Source organism: Cetorhinus maximus, chromosome 8, assembly GCF_964194155.1.
Source record: "Cetorhinus maximus chromosome 8, sCetMax3.hap1.1, whole genome shotgun sequence".
Taxonomy (NCBI): domain Eukaryota; kingdom Metazoa; phylum Chordata; class Chondrichthyes; order Lamniformes; family Cetorhinidae; genus Cetorhinus; species Cetorhinus maximus.
This window is the reverse complement of record NC_135886.1, coordinates 121,255,764-121,276,840: the sequence shown is the minus strand read 5'-3', so window position 1 is coordinate 121,276,840 and position 21,077 is coordinate 121,255,764. Positions and strand designations below refer to the sequence as shown.

Genomic DNA, 21,077 nt, shown 5'->3' with positions numbered 1-21,077 from the left:
ATTTGGCAGCTTGAAAACATAATTTTCTTAGATTTTTTATTGAGGTTGCCACTCATGACTTTAATTTATAAAGAATGTAAGATTTATTGGAGGAAAACCTCAACAATTTCTTGTGGATTTTTTTTGCACCAATTTTGCTGGATCATTGGAGCTTATGAGCTGCTTCATGTTCCAACAGCAGACGGTTGTAAAATGCAAGGTTTCAATCTCAGTCACGGTTGTGGAGAGGAGGCAAGTAGAGGCCAAGTATCTGTCTGTAGGGAGACCATAAATCAGGGAGTAACCCATGTGTCGAAGGATTGCGATAGAGTTTGTAAGGACCAAGCTGTCTGGCTGCTTTCTTACCATCATTAATGCAAGGCTCACAGAAACCAGGGGAACTAAGGGAAAGAGAAGAGCTAGTGAGTATGGCACATCAATCCTGCTCTTTTTGAGTAAGGTGGAGGTCTGGAATTTTTAAGATTTATTCCTCCCCTGTCCCTGCCTTTCCATCTTTTCTGGAAGCCATTGGTTCCCTCACTAGAGAATGAATCCAGAGATAATTGCTTTTTACTCATGTGTAAAGACTGACAGTGAATTTGAGCAGGCTTTCTGAGTGAAGGATCTCCAGCACCTGCCCATTCCCATTCCTTATGGTGTCCACAGAGACATGTTACCATCAGTGGTTCCTGTATAATGATTAGGAATGAGTACGTCAGCTAATTTTCCTCAACTATTCCAGGGGCACTACTGCCAAATGTAGCTGAGATCTGGGGTTTGAGCCTGGGATCTTCCTGGTTTCTGTGACTATTATGACTCCCAAACTTTGGAATAGCTTCTGGCGAGTCAATCTCTTAGAAGAATCTGACCTGATTTTCAAAGCCACCGTCTTTGGCAGAAACATGCAGATCCCCCTGACCAATGTGTCCGTAATAAACCCAGTGACGTTTGCCTTACATAAGTTGCAACTCCCACTGAAATTAATAATGTTCGGATTTCCTGGTGCAATTGGTTCACATTTTATTGCAAATGTAAACTGTTGCCTTGGTAACCCAGCTGCTGCTGAATGTGTCTCAATATCTATTTCAAACTCTCCATGGCACAGGTTTCAGGAAATCATTACAAAGGCAGAACTCTTCTAAGGTGCTTCTGTGTGTAGCCATGTAAGATGAAGAATTGGGTCGGGGCTTCACGTGGGATTGTGGGAGGAGCAGGTTCTTTGGCTGTGTTGAGCTGCTAGTGACTGTACATCTCTGTAGTTCCCCTAACGTTCTCCTGTGCTGTCTCCAGAATGGAAGGTATATCATCTTAATGGGCTATTCATGCTAAGTAGATTTTAACCAATAGGTAAATAAATAAACAGGTATGGGATGGAAAAGCAACAGACACCTTATCTATCTTGCTCTGTGAGTAATGAGCTTACTGACTGTGTGAAACATCAGCATGTTTCCCAGTGTCTAGTGACTGCATTAGGTACCCTTTTTCAGTGTGGTTCTTCAATGCCTTTGATTTTTACCTTTCAACCAGGGCATTCCTGAGCAATGGGCAAGACTTCTACAGACATCCAACATTACTAAACTGGAGCAAAAGAAAAACCCTCAGGCTGTCCTGGATGTCCTGAAATTCTACGATTCCAAAGAGACTGTCAATAATCAGAAGTATATGAGTTTCACTTCTGGAGGTAAGGACCTGTAATCTCTCCATGCAGTATCTTATGCAAGTGCACCAGAAGTCCCCAGTGTCATCTCTAGGATGCTAGAGTGGGATTCTCATTTCATGACTTGCGCATGTCTAGAGAACCCACCGACACATATAAACAATATGTAATTATGTATTGAATTGTTTATTTAAAATGACACAATTTTCCATTAACATACACTAAATGCAATTTTTCTGTCATGTAACTAGTTTGTTAAATTTAGTTGCATGGTACAGGTGTTGGGTTTGAAGCTGGCAATCTAACACCTGAATCTGTGTAATATTCTGCAAAATTATACTACAATATTGTGGATTCTCTCTGGAAGAAGTAACAAACTAATGTTAAATAATCTATCATATACGCATATCTTAATATTTTCATTGTTATTTAGAAAACATATACATTAGTCAGTTTCATTGGATGATGCACATGGGATTGAAGACCAAGGGCACTTTTAACTCAAGCAGGGTTAGAAAGTGTGGTAATAATGAGTCTAAGGGAGAGAAGGAGAGGCATACAGGAGGAAGAATTGGAGATGACCAGGGTGATAGGATGGGGTGAGAGGGAAATAAGGGTTCAGAGAAGGAGAGCAGTGCAGAGGCTGAGAATGGGAGGACGACTGTCGATGGGATAAAGGAGGAGAAGGGAGGAAATGGGAGTTTGGAAGGGGGCAAGGAGCAAGGGAAGAGATGGGAATGGAGAGTGAAGCAGGATGGAGGAGGAGAGGAGAGTGGGAGGAGAAGGGGATGGGTGGAATGGAGGGGGACAGGAGAGATGGAAAGATGGGCAGAGGGAAATGGGACAGGGGGTGAGTGAGGGAGAGGAGAGTGGAAGGGGGAGAGAGGAGAGAGGGGAAAGGGGCAAGAAAGAATGGGAAGCGATGAGAAAATGGCAGAGAGGGAATGGGAAGAGAAGGGACAAGACAATTGGTGGGGGGGAAGAAAAATAAATTTGGTGTGTTTTTTTTAATTGGCAGAGATGCAAAGAAGGTTGGAGATCTCCACTCTTCATGGGTAGGTTCTTATTGGGGAGCAAGGTTCTTTCAGTTTGTGGATACATTTTGGCTTAGTCTTTTGGTTGGAGTGCAGTTTTTAACTTGATTATAATTCATCCAAACTCTATTTGTGCAGGTTGTGATAGAGAATATGTTCATTAAAAGACAGTTTCTCCAAGTTCCAGTTCCATTAGCAGGAGAAGACTTTGATGTCATTTTGCCAGCTGAGTTTAGCCATAGCCATAAATGAGAACCATTTCAGCCGTTCTCACTTAGTTATGCTCACTGATTCTCTATCTTCTAGGTTGTTGTAACCCCACACCATTTTTAGCATAGCATTGAGGAAAATATGTTTCATTTTAAAAATGTGGAGCTTCCATCACATTAAGGGTGCACTTAGTGCTGTAGAGTTGGTATGTTGTAGTGACTTAGTGACAGAGGATGGTTAAATGGTAGCTTTTCTTGGTGAAGTTTTGCCCTAATCAGGCTGGGAATGTGAGTGCTAATGGAATGAAATATATTTTCATTTCATACAGCTGGGGGAGGACTTTCTCTTCACATTAGGTTTAAGAAATATTTATGGACAAATGTACAATTTTGTTTTACCCTGCACATCAAAAATTCTCTACCCCATACCCATATCTAATTTTGCACATTCCTAAGTCATTCTTAGATATAGAGTAGAGACTAACGTGACTTAACGTGACTCAATAACGTGACTTCACCCAATCTCAAAAGACCTCTCCACACCTTACCCTAGATTAGTGTAACATCTCAATTTACACACAAGCTACCCTTGTCTCTCTGAGTGTGTAATTTACAAGGACAGTTTAGTTCTCTGAATCTACACTCATTATAAGCTGGGTAAAGACCATCTAAGTGCATTTTGCTAAGGGCCCATAACAGGTGGGAGAGTGAGGGGACTTCAATCTCTAGGTGGATCTAAATCAGGTGTACAAACCCACAATTTTCTCATAATGTTAGGACTCAAATTCCAGTATTTGTTAATGTCAGCGAAGTAGATATGAGCATGAAGCTATATTCCACTACTTCATACTTGCAGTTACTTTTTTGCTAAAGTTAGTGAAGAAAAGGATTTCAGCCGCTGTATTATTCTGTAATTGTTATTGTTGTTTCTTTCTCTATCCTTTTGCTGCGATGGTGAGATATACATTCTACTCCCAGGCTTCCCTCTGTGCCACTCTTGTACCAACCAGTAAGAGGTATTTTAAGAGTGCTACAATGACTTTTCTTCTGCTTGTTTCTACGCTACCCTGCGCCCCCCCCCCCCCCCCCCCCCCCCCCAACCCCCTCCTCCCTTTTTTGAGGTTCCACTCTGCAGAAGGAAATTAAGAAATCCAGAAAAGTAGGAGAAAAGCACCTTCATCCCCTTACTTAGTAGCATCACGTGTTGGTGCTCCAAAATGCTAACACTGCCATGCCACTTGACAATGAAGAGCTTGTGTTATTGAAGGCCTGCAACTTACTTCTGCATTTCTTTGAGTCAGAGACCCATGGGATAATTTTGGCTTTGGCCAGTAATGGGAGTTATTGGACCAAGAGTCTCTCCCGATTTTTATTTCCATTGACTCCAGTGTAATCAGGAGAGGGGTAAAACAGACAGCTGATTCGATATTGGCCAAAGTCACAATGACCCCCCCTCTCTGTTTCCAAGTGGCATCTGAGGCCATCATTGTGCATTTGTACCTGCTGTGAAGGCATCATTATTTCATCAGCTTGCAGACATCCTCCTTATTATGCCCTCGTGCTTTCATTTTTACGTAGCTGAACTGCAAAATGGTCTGTCTGCATGTCAGTGTGACATGACAGGTAGAACAGCTTAAATCAAGAAATTATGCACTGCATTTTACTGGGATTTTCTGTAATGGATATAAATGTATAGTGGAGCCATGACTACTAGGTGCAATGTATGGAGTTATAACTGGTTCAGTCATATTCATAATAGTTATGGCTGTAAGTGAATTGCATGCAGTAATGTAATTGCATTTCATCACAAACAAGGGATAGAAGTAGTTCAGAGTGGCATCACTAACCCTTATTTGTACAATTTTAAATCTTTTTAAATGGGTTCATACTTTGAAATGTCACAAGAATTTTACATGAGTGCGTTAATCATAAAAGGTACCTTTGAGAAATTTCAACCCCAAAGAGCCAAACTTGACTACATAGCACAATAAGATTTAATTAGAGCCTGAAATTTCCCTATGTGTGTTCCTTGAGTTTTTAATTTTTTTCATTGAGAAGGTTTATGTTTGGCCTTTTGTTGCAGTGTGGCTATGTTTGGGGAGGTGCAGCACAGGTGAAAGTATAACAAAGGCAACAACTCAAAGGTTGGATTTGTTGTATTGTGTGACACAGGTAGTGTTCGGAATTTTTTTTCTCCAATGTTAGATTACCAAGCAATAAACTGGTTGCCTATATTGAAGAGTTTTTAATGCCAAGCATCAGCAGTAATTTATTTTTAAACAATTAAAGGCAATACCTCCTAGAAAAGTGATGGGTAAATCTTTTAGAAGAGGCAAAGGTGACATGTTGCATTTTCACCACAATAGTGCCACTTACAAGGGACATTGTGGAAGTTCTGATGTGATTTACACTATTTGTGATTCTTGCATGCAAAGCAAGAATATTGCTAAACATCTTTTGATGAAGGTATTACTACTTTAAGATAACACTGCAGTGGATTGCAATTCCATTTAAACTAAGATTTATGGTGAAGAACAAATTTTACTGGTAGATCTATGACTAAAATTAAATTCCTGTCCCTTCCCCACACACCGACTCCCTCCAGCAGTATTTCTTTCAGTCATTTTATATGTCTTTATTGAAATTAGTAACCAGTATAGTATTGATATAAAGTATATATACTTCGTATGAGACTTTCTGTAATTTCTCATTCCAATCACATTTCGTTTAAAAGCTGTTTGAATTTTATTGCAGCAGTCTATTCACTGATGGTCCCCCTTCTAAAGCAGTACAAGTGCACAGAGATAACTGGTTGGTTGCCTGATTTTTGAATCTATGACATTGACTTGATAATGACGAGTAGATAGTTGGGAGGCAGGGTACGATGGCGAAAAAAAAGGCAGAAGGGAATCCCTAGGGATGAGCTCCAAATTGACAGTCCTGATCCAGACTGATCCAATGATGACCCCTGCAAAGTCAATTTGAAAAATTAAAGTTTGACTAAATTTGGATTCATTCAGGTAGTTTTAAAAAGAAGCCTGCTCATGTCCATGGAGAAAAATGATCTCTGTGCATATGTGGGATCAGATTTTGCAACCTGCCAGAAAGTTCTATGCGTAGATAAACTGTAATGGGTCTGCACAGTCTAAAAGCGATTTGCATCCTGCTAACATATTGTTCATGGCATGCCAAATCTATAAAGGTCAATGTGTATGCAAAATGTTTCTAACTTAGTGGTGCTGTTGAGTAGGGATGCTTCTGATCTGTCACGGCTGCAGGTAGGGGGTGGTTGCATGTGCATGTCTTTCAGAGGAGAACAAAGAGCATAGAATTCCCTTGCAGTTTTGGGGAAGGGCCATATCCATCGGATTCCCTTGCAGTCTTTGGGGTGGGAGCTGTATGGATCAGGTTGTTGGACTCCATTGCAACCTTTGGAGGGAGTGTTAGTTCCTGGGGAGCCATGATCTTAGCGTGGGTATGTTTGAGTACCTAGGGCACTATTGATACTTCTGTGCCTACATGCTATCCTAGTTTAAATGTGGTGCTCAGATTTCAATCATATGAATGTAAAATTCAAATGTATCTGAATAATCATCTGGAAAAGTCTCTATACTAAAGTTAAGCCATGAGCTTGTGCTAGCTCTCAATTTTTGGGAGCTGAACCAGCTCAAGCTTAAATTTGGACCCTCCAATATGCAATGGAAGCCAGCCTCTGTATGTTTCTCACTACCCAGTAGTCTTTAATGGAATGCACTAAGCTTCCCTTGCAGGAAACTTGAAAGGTACCGTGATAATTGTTTAAAAAATCCTGGATTTGCATTTGTGTGGCAATTAAACAACAAAAGCGATTCTTTATTGTACTTAATTTTAGGCGATACTTAACAACTACCTTTCATATGGAAATTTTCTGGGGTCGGGGAGTAGGTGTCAAATTTCTGGTTGGAAGTATTAGGTGCTATTTAGCAGTGCTACACTTGATCGATCCTTCATTTGACTGGTGGCAAGTGAATGACGATGGTTAATGTGGCAGTGTCCTAGCTGTATGCTTCATACTGGGTATGCTCATCAAACCCTCCTTGGTCGGTCCGTCCAATCTCTCCTTAGTTGCTCCTCTCATCAGACTATATACCCTGACGGTAGCAACCCAATTAATCTTTGTAAGGCAACTGAAAATAATTGACATCAAGGTTACATTTAAGGATGAATCTTCGAGTATGTACAGCTTGCGAGGAACGATGCCTGATGGTAGCACATGTTGGAAAATTGCAGGTGGCATCCAGTCATTTTTCCATTAGATGATTTGTGGAGACAATGGGAGATTCAGCACATAAACAAAATATTCCACCCTTGGATTCTGTTTTCTATTATGCCAAGTTTGTGCCTTTTGATGCTGGATCATACGCAGTTGGTGAATGCATTCTCTGCTATGATTCTGAGCAGTAAAACAACAACTTGCATTAATATAGCACCAGTATCACAAAATATCCCAAGATGCTTTGCAGGAGGATTATCGAACAATTTGACACCAAGCTGCCTATGGATGTCCTGGCACAGGCGGTCAAATTCTTGTTAGAAGAGGTAGGTTTTCAGGGGTGATTTAAAGCAGGAGGATTGCTAGATTTAGGGAAGAAATTTGTAGAACTTAAGCGTTAGGAGCTAAAGGCACGGCCGCCAGTGGTTCAGGCCACAAGCACAAGGTTTGCTGAATTTGTTGATCTCGACTAAGATGATTATGAAGCCACTATAATTGGCCTCCGCATCCCTAGACTCAGGAGTGAAAAAAAAACATCTGTCTGATTTCTTGCTATGAGCTGAGTTGGAAACTGTATGTTTCAGGCTGTCAGGGGAAGGAGAAGGTTGAGCTGGGACAATCCCCACAGTAAAACCCTGTGTTGTTACTTGTTGCTAAGGCTCATATGTCAAGAACAGCAATTTGAATGTGGTACTGGATGGCTGCCAAAATTGGTGCAAATGTAACCCAATATGTTAAGGAAAGGAGAAGCAAAAATTTGAGGCAGTAACAGGGAGGCTATCACACTGGACTTTGTGCACAGAACACGGTATGTCAGGAGTTTCAAGGAAAGCTGTCATACACTACCAATGATACTAATGTTTGAAGTATTGCATACTTTGGAATGCAGCTCACCACTACCTTCTGAAGGGCAATTAGGGATGGGCAATAAATGCTGGCCTAGCCAGCTACCCGCACATCCTGTGAATGAATAAAAAATAATCTGACCCCCCGGCGTAATTTTTGATTTATTTTCATATGTTGAAACTCTGTACTTGACCCTAGACCAAAATCTAAGCTATATTGTTCAATAGAGTCAAATGAATGTGAGGCAATATTAAGCATGGGCCTCCACCATGACCTCCCGACCCCAAAAGCATTAGTTTAAAGTTAGTTTATTTCAAGCGTACACATCGCCATAAATAAAAATTAGAATCAATATCACCAGATAGGACAACACAGTCAGTAGTTGTGTAGATTAAATTGCATCATGAAGAGTATCTGACATGAGAGTAAGTTTCTATGTGGTCGTTTGATGAGATATTGAGAGTAAAAAATAGTCAAATTCTGGAGCTGGTTACAATGTTATAACTTTTAATGCATCAATGCCCAAAGTTTTTTCAAGATTATGAAGGTTAATTAAAGTTTCTGCCTGTAAATATTAGACAAAGCGTTCAAATCTCAGGATGCAAATTAAAAATGGGCAACTAGAGCCAAGCAGGTGATTCTCACTGAACTTCTTTATTATAAAGACGATAGAATTGTGAAGTAATTTACCAAGGAAGGCCATTGAAGGAGACGTATAAAAGGATTCAGAGCCAAATGTGTTCTTGAACAGTGATAGGATTGAGATCAACTAAAAAGAGATGGACCTTGGCCAAGCTTTCTTGTTCTTAAAAACACTTTGTTTCTGAAAATCAATTCTGCCGTCAAAGATATTGAATATTGTGTATGTAAAATCTGTTTGAAAAAAGATTTTCAACGATACTTCTTACATAAAACTACATATGCTATGTATTTTTAACCTTTGCAGATAAACCAGCTGATGGATACATAGCAGCAAATGCTCTGGTGAGTATGAAAACGAGCAACAGATAGGCTGATGGAATTAGATGTCAAGTCTGTCAATCAATCAACATGTGGAAGGTTGTGAACTCTTCAGATTAATTGCTCTGTCTATAGAACGTCTCTTATGGTTTGAAGCATGCAGTTTGCAGCAGTTAAGTCTATCTTCAATTCCATGCTCCCTTGTTCCTCCCCCAATTTCTGCTTTTACTCTCCTGAATGTATTTAGCCCCCCCATTTTTTGGCCTTCCAGTAACTCACCCAAATGGTTACTTTTCATGTGTGAGTCTAGACAGCAAGCTTTGGCAAATAGTTTCATGCACTGATAACAGTGGGAATACTGAGAAGAGTACAGATACCATTAGAATCAGCAAGATAATAACAAAATCACGTGACTTGGAGAATACGCATCTCGCCATTCTGCCAACTTAAGATCCCAGAGAAATAAGTTTGGATATTCTCAATGCAAGTGTCTGGTATTGACCCAGGAAGACGATTGTGGGAAATGGAATTCTTATACTAAAGCAGGGGTGTGGGGAGTACTATTTCTGGTTTCTGGTTGGGATTAAAAGTAATGGGCATAATTTTGTGTCCTCACCCCCGTCCCCAAACACCATGGTGAGCTTGCTGGCGGGGTGAGGGTGTGGTGCTTGGAATCAGGTGGATGGTTGATGGGGATCCCGACACAATTCCGTCTCCACCCCAATTAAATCCATGGTGGGAAGGACTGTGGATGCCTCCCTACCCTGCCACCAAGCGAGGCTCTTGAGTGTGCAATTAATTCCATCGCCTGTTGATGTCTTAACAATTACATTGTGAAGGTTTGTTAATGTCAGTTAAGGTTAAGAAAAACCGGTGATGGGTAATAATTGTCTTTGAGCACATACAATTAGGGTTTAGCTGGGACACTGGATTGTGTGGGAGGAGAGCTGAGAGACTGAACAAGTCAATAAACTCTGTTAATACAGAAATGCTCTTTGTCTTGGTTTCAGCTTTACCAGCTGGCTTGAATCCTGTTAACACTGCCTCTCTGGTGATGCTGCCATTCAATGGAGTTGCCAGTCTCTGGTTGGCAGCTTTCAGTGGGCAAGACTTCCGCTCCCGGAGCCCTTGATCCCGGGGAAGGCCCCACCCTGGCCTGTCAGGTGCCCGAGTGGAACCAGATGGGGCAGACCTTCCCAAAGAGAGGCAACACAGGGCTCTCACCGCCTCCAAGCCAGTGGCCGAGACCCCGTCGCCACCATAAAATTCCACCCTGTGTTTCACATGTAGCCCATGCACTACCTGGCCAGATGTGCTCAAATATAAAACCAACTGACAAATGGAAAAGTCTTTCATTTCCAATAAGTGGCACTACTTATCATTGAGAGTTCCTTTGCTCACTGTGTTGTGATGCCATGAATAAAGACAGGAGGATTTCCTCTGAGCTGTATGTCCAGCAAAATCATAACATGTTAGCTCCCGATTGAAGTGGGGATGAGTGTGGGTCCTGCAGAGCCAGCATGAGGTTCAGGCCATTTCAGCTCACAGGACCCTATTGGAATAAGTCAGTGCCGACTCCCTGTTTGAATCCGGTGTCAATGACATCAGCCTGGCGGATGGGAATCGCAGGAACCGGGTAGAAGAGAGTAGCCAGGGACCTGGAAAGCGTGGTCGCACCATGTAAGCAGTGGGATGAGTGAGTAATCGATAATGGTTGGGAGAGCAAAGTCCCAGCAGAGTCCTAAGTTTCTTTGTAGTTCTGAGAGGAGCGATTCTGCTCACCGTGAATGCATCTGTTTAAAATGCACATGTCCAACATGAATCGGTAGGAAAATGTCACTGAAATACGGGAAGTATTTTAACCCTCTGCATGCCCTATTCTTTTTAGGTGCTAGATGTTAAAATTGGGACTATTCTGTTTTGAACTGTCAATCCCTCAGTCACCAAAATAAAAGGCAAGGAAGCCTTATGGAAAATACAATTTTATTCCTTCCAAACTGAGTGGAGGACTGCAAATACAAGTAGGAGCCTGTTCTATGCTGGTGTGATGAGCACCATGGGAACAGTTAAAATATGCTTTTTAATTATAAAGTGCAGCTTCTTTTCCAACAAGTGTGCCTTTTCTGTTCTAAACTCAGATGCTGCTCTAAGCACACAGTCCTTTTCTTTTCTTTCTTTCCTTCCTTCCTTCATTTTTCTCCCTGCCTTTGTCTTTTGATCTTCAGGTTTGCCCCATAAAATTCCTGGACTGGACTTTAAACTGGAGAAGAGAAGGTTGAGAGAAGATTTGATAGAGGTATCAAAATCATGAGAGGTCTGGAGAGAGTAGATAGGGAGAAACTGTTCCCATTGGTGAAAAGTCGAGAACCAGAGGGCACTAATTTAAGGTAATTGGCAAAAGAAGCAGTGGCGACATGAGGAACAACTTTTACACACAGCAAGTGGTTAGGGTCTGGGATGCACTGCCTGAGAGCGTGGTGGAGGAAGGGTCCATTGAGGCTTTCAAAAGGGAATTGGATCATGACCTAAAGAGGAAAGATTTGCAGGGCTACAGAGAAAAGGCAGGAGAGTGGCAGTAGGTGAAATACTCCTTCAGAGGGCCAGCAGAGATACCGCTGATTGGCTGCCTCCTGTGCTGTAACCATTCTATGATTCTGCTAAAACTGTTGTGGATTTGGCTTTAAGGCTGGGTTGGGCTTTCCCAAGTGTGCTAGGTATTGGTCATAGCACTTCTGAGAAATACTTCTGAATAAGTTGTTCCATTGTTAAGAAAAATATTACTATAATGTCCAAAGAATTTGGTTGATATTTGAAACTGCACAAACATCATTAGCAAAGTACTGTAGATGCTGGAAAAGTGAAATGAACACAGAAAATGCTGGAAATGCTCAGCAGGTCAGACAGCATCTGTTGAGAGGGAAACAGAGTTAATGTTTCAGGTTAGGGACCTTTCATAAGAATGCAAAATACATATACAGCTGGGTAGCTGTCTTGCAGTTCTGGCCCTCCAAGATGGAGACTCATTTTGGAATTGCATGACCATTCTGGAGTTTACAATGAAAAGGATTAGCTCTGGGGCATTACTCAGTGGTTGCTGAATTGTCTCAAATTAGTGAAGCAGGTAGCCACATAGAATCGCTCTGCCACTCTGTGTTAATCTACCTGATGCTTCTAGTCTTTAATTGTGACTTGAGTGGCGAGAATCATGGTTTAATAGTTCGGTTGATTTCTCTTTAGAGTTACGAGGATTTTTCAATTAAAAAGACAGTGGATGGAGGAGAATAGTAAAAAACAGGATAGTGAAGGCTTTGTCAATGGTCATACTTGATTGATCTGAGGGCTACTAATACAATGCCACTAAGGCAAATTTATTCATTTCTCATTCAGTCAAATTGACTTTATTCATAAGTCATCTAACTCATAATCATGCTAAACAATACATTCCAATGGAAAATACGATTAGTTACAATTCACGCTAATTTGGGCTATCTGTATTACTCATTCAAGACCGCATTTCTTGTGATAAATGAATTGAAATACTGTTAGCTTAAAGCTAATCATCCATTTGAGTAAACTTAAAAAGACGAGAAATTCTCTTGAACCCAAACTCCTGTTTTTCCCAAAAATATACTTTATTCATAAAATTTGCAAATGTACATTACATAATAGTTCAAATTTGGCATTACATGAAGTGCAAGACAATTTAATTGCTTTCAACAGTGCATGGTACTCTGAGGTGCCCAATACACTTTCAACTGCAGGGTATATTTAAAGTATACATTTACATTTCATGTAAAACATTCTCTGGTGCATATAGCCCAAGGGGTCTTTACACGGGTTTCAGCCCCATGGAAGGGGGCGTGGGGAGGCGCTTAGACTGTGGCCTTTTCCTATTGAACCTTTGTGGCAGCTGCAGTAAGGATCAGTGCGCCCCTCAGCACATAGTCATGGACCTTGGAATGTGCCCGTCTGTAACACTCTGTTGCACTGTAAAGCTCCAACAAATATGGGCAGACCGAAGATTGGCTTTCACCAAGTTGATGGTCCTCCAACAGTAGTTGATGTTTGTCTTGGTGTACATCTCTGGAATAGCCCATAGAGCATAGCATACTGTTTATGTGGCTGCTTGGGATGAACCTCAACAAAAACCGCTGCATCGCTTTCCAGACCTGCTTTGCAAAGGCATATACCTGGGGAGGCGGTGGCGCAGTGGTATTGTCACTGGACTAGTACTCCAGAAAACCAGGGTAATGGATTCGAATGCCACCATGGCTGACGGTGAAATTGGAATTCAATTTGGGAAAAAAATCTGGAATTCCCAATTGTTGTAAAAACCCATCTGGGAAGGAAATCTGCCATCCTTACTTGGTCTGGCCTACATGTGACTCTGAAATGGCCTAGCAAGCCACTCAGCAATTAGGCATGGGCAATAAATGCTGGCCCAGCCAGCGTTGCCCACATCCCATGAACAAATTAAAATAATTCCAGAAAGAGATGGACGACTTTTTTTCCCCACCACAGCATGCATTGGCCCTGAGACTCTGGTTGTGTGTGAAGGATCTGACAGGGAGGCCCTTCTCATCACCAACCAAGCTTGGTGCTTGTTTGAAAGTTCTACCGATGAGTCACTCTGCCAAATGACTTTGACAGTCTGCTCAGGAAGTTATCAAACAGGATCCACCATCTCCTTTTCCTGCAGAGCCTTGAGGACATTGCATGTAGACCACTGCCTGATAGACTTGTGATCGAAGGTGTTTTTCTGCGCAAGCCTTTCCATGAGGGACATATGGTGCAGCAAAATCCAACTGAATGGAGCAGACCCCAAACACAAGTTAGGTTACTTGAGGAAACCAGCACAAACTGAACAGCCGGGGACAGAAAACCAGCTACTCCCTTCCCCTGTCAGATGTAATGTTGGCATCTTCTGCTGCAGAATGACTAAGGCTACATAATGTGGGCAGACACATTATACTTAGTGGCAAATGAGAGATTGGACATATAACATATTTCCTGTCTCTGTGCCCCAAAGAGACATAAGGAACATAGAGAGATTGATTGCATTACTTAAAGCAGCCCAATAGAAACTGGCTAGAATAAAGATCTGATGTTCTCAGCAATGTGGGCCCATTTCTGTTGGCAAGGTACTACAAGTAATTTCCTCCTCTCTCCCTCCTGAGGTGGGTGCCAAGATATTTAAATGGCTTTGACCCCAGGAAATGGAACAGGGTCGGTTGAGGGTATGGGGGGCCACAGAAGTTCTTTCTGCCCAAAATCCACCGCCCTTAAATGTACAGGCTACTGTTTCATCTGCCCTTTCAACAGCAGAAGTTTGCATTTATATAGTGCCTTTAACTTCAGGAAACATCCCAAGAGACTTCACAGGATCGTAATTAAACAAAAAACATGACACAGAGCAAAAGGAGATATTAGTAGGGGTGGCTAAAAGCTTTTCTTCTACATTTTGTTTTAATTCTCTTTTGACTTATTTTCTTGTTCTTTTTACTCATTTCAACTTCTTGCTTGAAATATTCGTTAGCTCTGCTTTCGTTAGACCTTCTTGCCTCGAGATATTCTCGTTTTTCTCCCACGAGCATCTCCCACTTTCTTCACCTTACCCCTTCAAAATTCCCAGCTATTTGTTGCTTTTCTCTCGCTCTCTCTCCCCTCCTGCTCCACGTGCAAGGATACCTTACTCTTTCCACTAAGTAAAAAATAGTTGTGAATACATGTTATATTTCAGCTATTATAGAATTTACTGAGTGAAAACCTAGTTGAATGCAAGAATGCTATATCCAAGTGAAAGCTTGATGCATTTTGTACTAAAGTCAATGGATTTAATATAAATTTATTGATTCAGTAGGTACTCCATTATTTTAGAGTCTATTGGTATGTCATTGAAACAGTAAATTGTATATTGGCAAAGAAAGCTGCTACATGTTTTGTGGAGGTGAAAGGAGTTCAGTCTTGTGTTTTTCCCCTGTCCCCTTTACAGTACACCAGGCATTAATTGAGTTTTTCCATTCCCTATCCATTTGACATGGTAGACAAAGCCCTGGCAGGACAGGGAGATGGGCAGCAAAGGAGACGTTGTGAACATCTGGCAGCACACTGCTTCTCTTCCAAATGGCTTCAAACTCAGTACACTTGTTAGTGAAAGTGAGGCTCCCATCCGAGTTGCGTCTGAGCGTTGTATATTATTCTCCACTCCTTTTGAAATTTGATGAGAGTTCTGCTTAAAAAAATTTAAAAAAGCAAATTTGATCTGTGGCTTCTGTTGTAGAAGAAGCTGTCCTGCCAAAAACCTCAGCAAAAAAAAAACAACTGTGATGAAGAATTATTATTTAAATGTTCTTTGAAGATATCTGCCTATTTTTTTGCTGTGTTTTGTCCTCCCTATTGAACGCATTTACAAAGTGAGTACTGATGAGAACAACAGGGAAAAAGCTTGAAGCGACACTGATCATGACCTTCCAAGGTGACTAAATTAATAAAGGCTGAGATACAGTTGTTAACCAGGGAATGCTCCAACTACAAGTTACTTTTGTATAATGCCTTTAATGTAATAAAAATCTCAAGATACTTCACAGGAGCAGGGTAAAACAAAGTATAACATTGAGCCACATAAGGAGATATTAGATCAGGCAACCAAAAGCTTGGTCAAGGATGTGGGTTTTAAGCAGTGTGTTAAAGGAGGAAAGCGAGTAGAGAGGCAGCAAGGTATAGGGAGAGAATTCCAGAATTTAGGGCCCAGGCAACTGAAGGCATAGTCACCAATAGTGAAGCAATTAAAATTGGGGATACACAAAAGACCAGTGTGCAATTCAACTTTAGTTGTGTTAATTGAGCTATCACATTGTTGGACTTGGCACATCCAGAGTGTCAACATTTACTACTGTGGTGAAATGTTTGGAACATTAGGAAAGAACTTGGTGTAAGAGCAAACATGAGGAGTTATAAATATCACAAGATTAGCCACTGTCAGTCAGGGTATGTATGAGAAATGATGAGCGCTTATCCAGACATCAACCTTTATATGTGCAACAGTGAACTAGGACTATCCACTTAGAAACAACTTAATTCACTGTTTCCCCATATAACACTCGACTCAGCTTGAATAAATGCCTGTTTCAGATGTTCATAATAGCATTGCCACTTTTTATATGTTAGACTTTTTTCAACTTTAGTTAATAATATAATAAAGGATAACTCTTTTTAAACCTAGCTTAATTGTTATAACATTGCAGCACATATGTGAATAAGGCTTGGAAATATTAAATAATTCAACCTTAAGTAGCTTGTTTAGAAAAACTTATTCCCCAGAACAATATTCTCATAAAATTTTTTGCAGCAAAAGATAATTTTAGTACTGAGGACACTGGCCTCCTCAGCATCTGTGCTCTTTGTGACTCAAAGGGTCAGAAAGTGGAGGTATTAGTGAGAGGCAGCATGGTTTTGTGAAAGGGAGATCGTGTCTCCCTAACTTGATCGAGTTTTTCGAGGAAGTGACAAAGATGATCGACGATGGAAGGGCAGTGGATGTTATATACATGGATTTGAGTAATGCCTTTGACAAGGTCCCTCATGGCAGACTGGTACAGAAGATAAAGTTGCATGGGATCAGAGGTGAGCTGGCAAGATGGAGACAGAATTGGTTTGGTCATAGAAGACAGAGGGTAGCAGTAGAAGGGTGCTTTTCTGAATGGAGAGCTGTGACTAGTGGAGTTCCGCAGGGATCAGTGCTGGGATCTTTGCTGTTTGTAGTATACATAAAATGATTTGGAGGAAAATGTAACTAGGCTAATTAGTAAGTTTGCAGACGACACTAAGGTTGGAGGAGTTGCAGATAGTGAAGAAGATTGTCAAAAGATACAATGGGCTATAGATCGGTTAGAGACTTGGGCGGAGAAATGGCAGACGGAGTTTAATCCAGACAAATGCGAGGTAATGCATTTTGGAAGGTCTAATACAGGCAGGAATTATACAGTAAATGGCAGAACCCTTAGGTGCATTGACGGGCAGAGGTATCTGGGTGTACAGGTCCACAGGTCAATGAAAGTGGCAACGCAGGTGGATAGGGTAGTCAGGAAGGCATATTGCATGCTTGCCTTCATTGGCTGTGGTATTGAGTATAAAAGCTGGGAAGTCATGCTGCAGCTGTATAGAACCTTGGTTAGGCCACACTTGGAATATTGCATGCAATTCTGGTCGCCACATTACCAGAAGGATATGGAGGCGTTGGAGAGGGTGCAGAGGAGGTTTACCAGGATGCTACCTGGTCTGGAGGTTATTAGCTATGAGGAGAGGTTGGAGAAACTCGGATTGTTCTCACTAGAGCGACGGAGATTGAGGGGCGACTTGACAGAAGTTTACAAAATTATGAGTGGCATGGACAGAGTAGATAGTCAGAAGCTTTTTCCCAGGGTGGAAGAGTCAATTACTAGGGGACATAGATTTAAGGTGAGAGGAGAAAACTATTGAGGAGATGTGCGGGGCAATTTTTTTACAGAGGGTAGTGAGTGTCTGGAATTCGCTGCCAGAAGAGGTGGTGGAAGCAGGTACGATAGTGGTGTTTAAGAGGCAGCTTGACAAATACATGAATAGGATGGGAATAGGGGGATACGGACCCGAAAGTGCAAAATGTTTTAGTTGACGGGCAATATGATCGGCGCAGGCTTGGAGGGCCAAAGGGCCTGTTCCTGTGCTGTACTTTTCTTTGTTCTTCGTTCTTTGTTCTTAACATTTCAGGTCAATAAGCCTCTTTCTTTCTCCTCAATGCCAAGTGCGTACACTTAATGGAGCAAGCACAGGGTGTTGCGGTTTTTATTATACTCATTGATGGAGCATCCTTGCTCAAAAATAAAGACAAGATTTAAAAATAAAAATCTAACACTGCTCTGTTTATCACAGAACGCAAAGATAGCGTCAGAACCACCAGTTGTACCACCGGTGTCAGAGGATGATGATGAAGAAGATGATGATGATAATGTGCCACCGCCAGTGATAGCACCACGACCAGAGCACACAAAATCGGTCAGTGGAACTTGTTTCTGCAGATGTGCCAGAAACCAGCAAATATTCTTGGTCACAGGTTTAATACAAATATACAGTCCAGACCTGGTCTGTAATGCTTAGCAATTATCATCTTCATTAAAGGTTGAGCTCACCAGAAGGCTGTCAGCCAGGAATTCCTGGTGTAAGAAAATTAAATTAAGAACATGAGAAAAAGGAGCAGGAGTTGCAAGGGGAATGGAGTATTAAAGTAGGGAAGCCTTGCTTTAAGTGTACAAAACATTGGCACCTGGACTACTGTGTACAGCTTTGATCATCTTACTTAAGGAGAGATATACCTGCATTGGAAGCAGTTCAGAGAAGATTCACTAGGCTGATTCCTGCAATGAGGGGTTGTCTTATGAGGAAAGGTTGAGCAGGTTGGGCCTAGACTCATTGGAGTTTAGAAGAATGAGAGTTGATCTTATTGAAACACATAAGATCCTGAGGGAGCCTAACAGGGTAGATGCTGGGAGGATATTTCGGCTTGTGAGGGAATCTAGAACTAGGAACAGTTTGAAAATAAGGAGTCTCCTATTTAAGATAGAGATGAGGAGGAATTTTTTTCTTCGAGGGTCATTAGTCTAGTCTATGGATTTTTCTTCCACAGAGAGCAGTTTTGGCTGGGCCATTGAATATATTCAAGGCTGAGTTAGACATATTTTTGATTGACAAGGGAGTCAAGGGTTTTGGGGGGCAGGTAAGAAATTGGAGTTAAGATCACATTTAGATCAGCCAGGATCTCATTGAATTGTGGAACAGGCTTGATGGGCTGAATGGCCCACTTTTGTTTCTATTTCTTCTGATTTTATGAGTAGGCCATTTGGCGCATCGAGCCTGTTCCCCCATTTAATAAGATCCTGGCTGTTCTGATTGTGGCCTTAACTCAAATTTCCTGCCTGCCTCCCATAACCTTTGACTCCCTTGTAGATCAAAAATCTGCCTAATCAAAAATCAAAACACAGCCTTGCATATATTCAATGGCCCAACCTTCATTGCACTCTGGAATAGAGAATTCCAAATATTAATGACCCTCTGAGAGAAGAAATTCCTCCTAATTTCCATCCTAAATAGGAAACCAATTATTTCAAAACTCTGCCTGCCCCCTAGTTCTAGATTACCCCACAAGGGGAAACATCAGGTGGAATCTTCTGTTCGCCTTGTGCCAAGTTTCATGGTGGGGGGAGGGCTTTTTAAATGGGTGGGTGGGGACAACATTGCTTTCCCACCTTTTCTTTTCCATTTTATTCATTTCCTTCCCTAAAGGACATTAGTGAACCAGATGGGTTTTAACGACAATCAGCAATGGTTCTGTGGTCATCAGTTTTATAATTCCATATTTTTTTTTATTGAATTCAAATTTCACCAGCTATTATGGTGGGATTCAAACCCAGGTCCCCAGAGCATTACATTGGGTCTCTGGAATACTAGTCCAGTGACAATAACACTACGCTACCACCTCCCCATTAAGTCCATGGCAGGAAAGCCCATGGATGGCCTTCCAGCCCCACCGCCTATAATACCCTAAAGTGGGCAATTAATGCCCACTTAAGGGCTTTCTTCCGCCATCACTGGCATTACACAGCAGGGGCTTCCCATGTGGGTAATATGACAAGCAAACTCGGGCTCCTGAGTGGAAAGGTCGCTTGTTCAAAGCACTTACTGCCTGATCAAGCCTGCCTGGCTTGGGGGTAGACCCTGTTGCCAGACCCCGAACCTCGGTCGACCAAAATGGCTGGGGTTAGGAAACCAGCAGCCAGCCTTGTAATTTTAGGGTCCAGATTGTCTCCATTCCTGACCTTGGTAGGACCCGAAAATTCAGCCCTGCACTTCAAAAATACATTATTGACTGCAGAGGGTTTGGGATGTCTTGAGGGTATGCAAGGAGCTATACAAATGCAAGTTTCTGTAACATCTGAATCACTGCTTACCAAACTTTCATACCTTTTATTCAGTGTTGGTGTACACTATTATAACATTGAAATGTTGATGGCAATATGACTTGGTATTCAGAAATGCAGCAAGTTTTCTACACACGGCTGTGCATGAACACGTCACACAAGCACACAGGCTGCACAAGTTCATCTGAAAATGAGAATTTTGTGTTCTCTTTCTCTTCCCCCAGTTGACACTTTCATAATGGTCTTGACGACTGTTTTGTGCAATGTTGAAAAGGCTGAACAGGGACAATAGGTCAGCTCTTACTCATTCCCACTGCAACCCAGAGGTCCCCTCCATTGCAGATGCAGGAGGGTTACTTCGCCATGACCCTCGCTAACTCTTCAGAAGGCTGTGTTTCCCCCAGTGAAGCAGGAACTGAGTTGTTCTGGCTATTGGTCAGCTGAAAACATAGCTCAAAAGGGAGGGACCTTCACCCAACTAAGATCCAAGGCCATAGTGCCCTCTTACAAACAAAAACAATTACATTGCTTGCTGCCAATGAGCTCGCCTCCCAAACCGCCAAGTTTCCAACATGGAGATTGTCAACTCTTTCGAGTTATCAACAGTCACAGATTGCAACTCTTTCGAGTACAATCACAGTTCTTGGTTTCCGGGAGTGGGACGTGAACCCACAACCCTCTGATTCAAAGGCGAGGGTGCTATGAACTGAGCCACAGCTGACACCTCATGGAGATTGTCAATGTATAAATAATCACACTGCATGGCAATCACCTTGTTAAAGACAATTGCTAGTAAAACAGGTGATGGGCATTGATTATCCCATCTAAATAGAATAAAAAGATACAGCTGGAACACTTTGGGTGGAAGTTACTTGGAAGTCAGTAGCACTGAGGAGTTGTCTTGAAAATAAACTAGCTTGAAACAAAAGACCAGACTGGATTAATTCTTCCACCACAACCTCTTATTGTGAGTAACAGAGATCATTCTGCTTCATGCAGAGGCAGTCTTCCTCCTGACTGCAAATCATTCTGCACATACCCCACCAGTGACCAAAAACAAATCTGCCAGTTTTTGTTTTGAGACCAGATTTCAGAATTTTCATTCATTGCATGATCAAATTCCAGGACATTTTGAAATGGATTTATGTACAATTAACCATGAAGTCAATGAAATAATCTCCAGCACTTTTC

At 41.7% G+C, this 21,077-nt stretch overlaps 1 protein-coding gene across 5 annotated transcripts in view; it reads left to right on the top strand.

Annotated features, from left to right (window-relative positions):
- LOC144683928 (serine/threonine-protein kinase PAK 3) overlaps positions 1-21,077 on the top strand; it is a 220,547-nt gene that overhangs the window by 134,715 nt on the left and 64,755 nt on the right. For 3 of the 5 annotated variants that reach the window (XM_078547511.1, XM_078547512.1, XM_078547510.1), the window contains 4 exons: positions 1,507-1,660; positions 5,634-5,690; positions 8,924-8,961; positions 17,845-17,967. In XM_078547511.1, the coding sequence (XP_078403637.1) occupies positions 1,507-1,660; positions 5,634-5,690; positions 8,924-8,961; positions 17,845-17,967 (372 nt within the window). The remainder of the gene's footprint in view (positions 1-1,506; positions 1,661-5,633; positions 5,691-8,923; positions 8,962-17,844; positions 17,968-21,077) is intronic. The other 2 variants (XM_078547514.1, XM_078547513.1) reach the window with 1 other exon arrangement.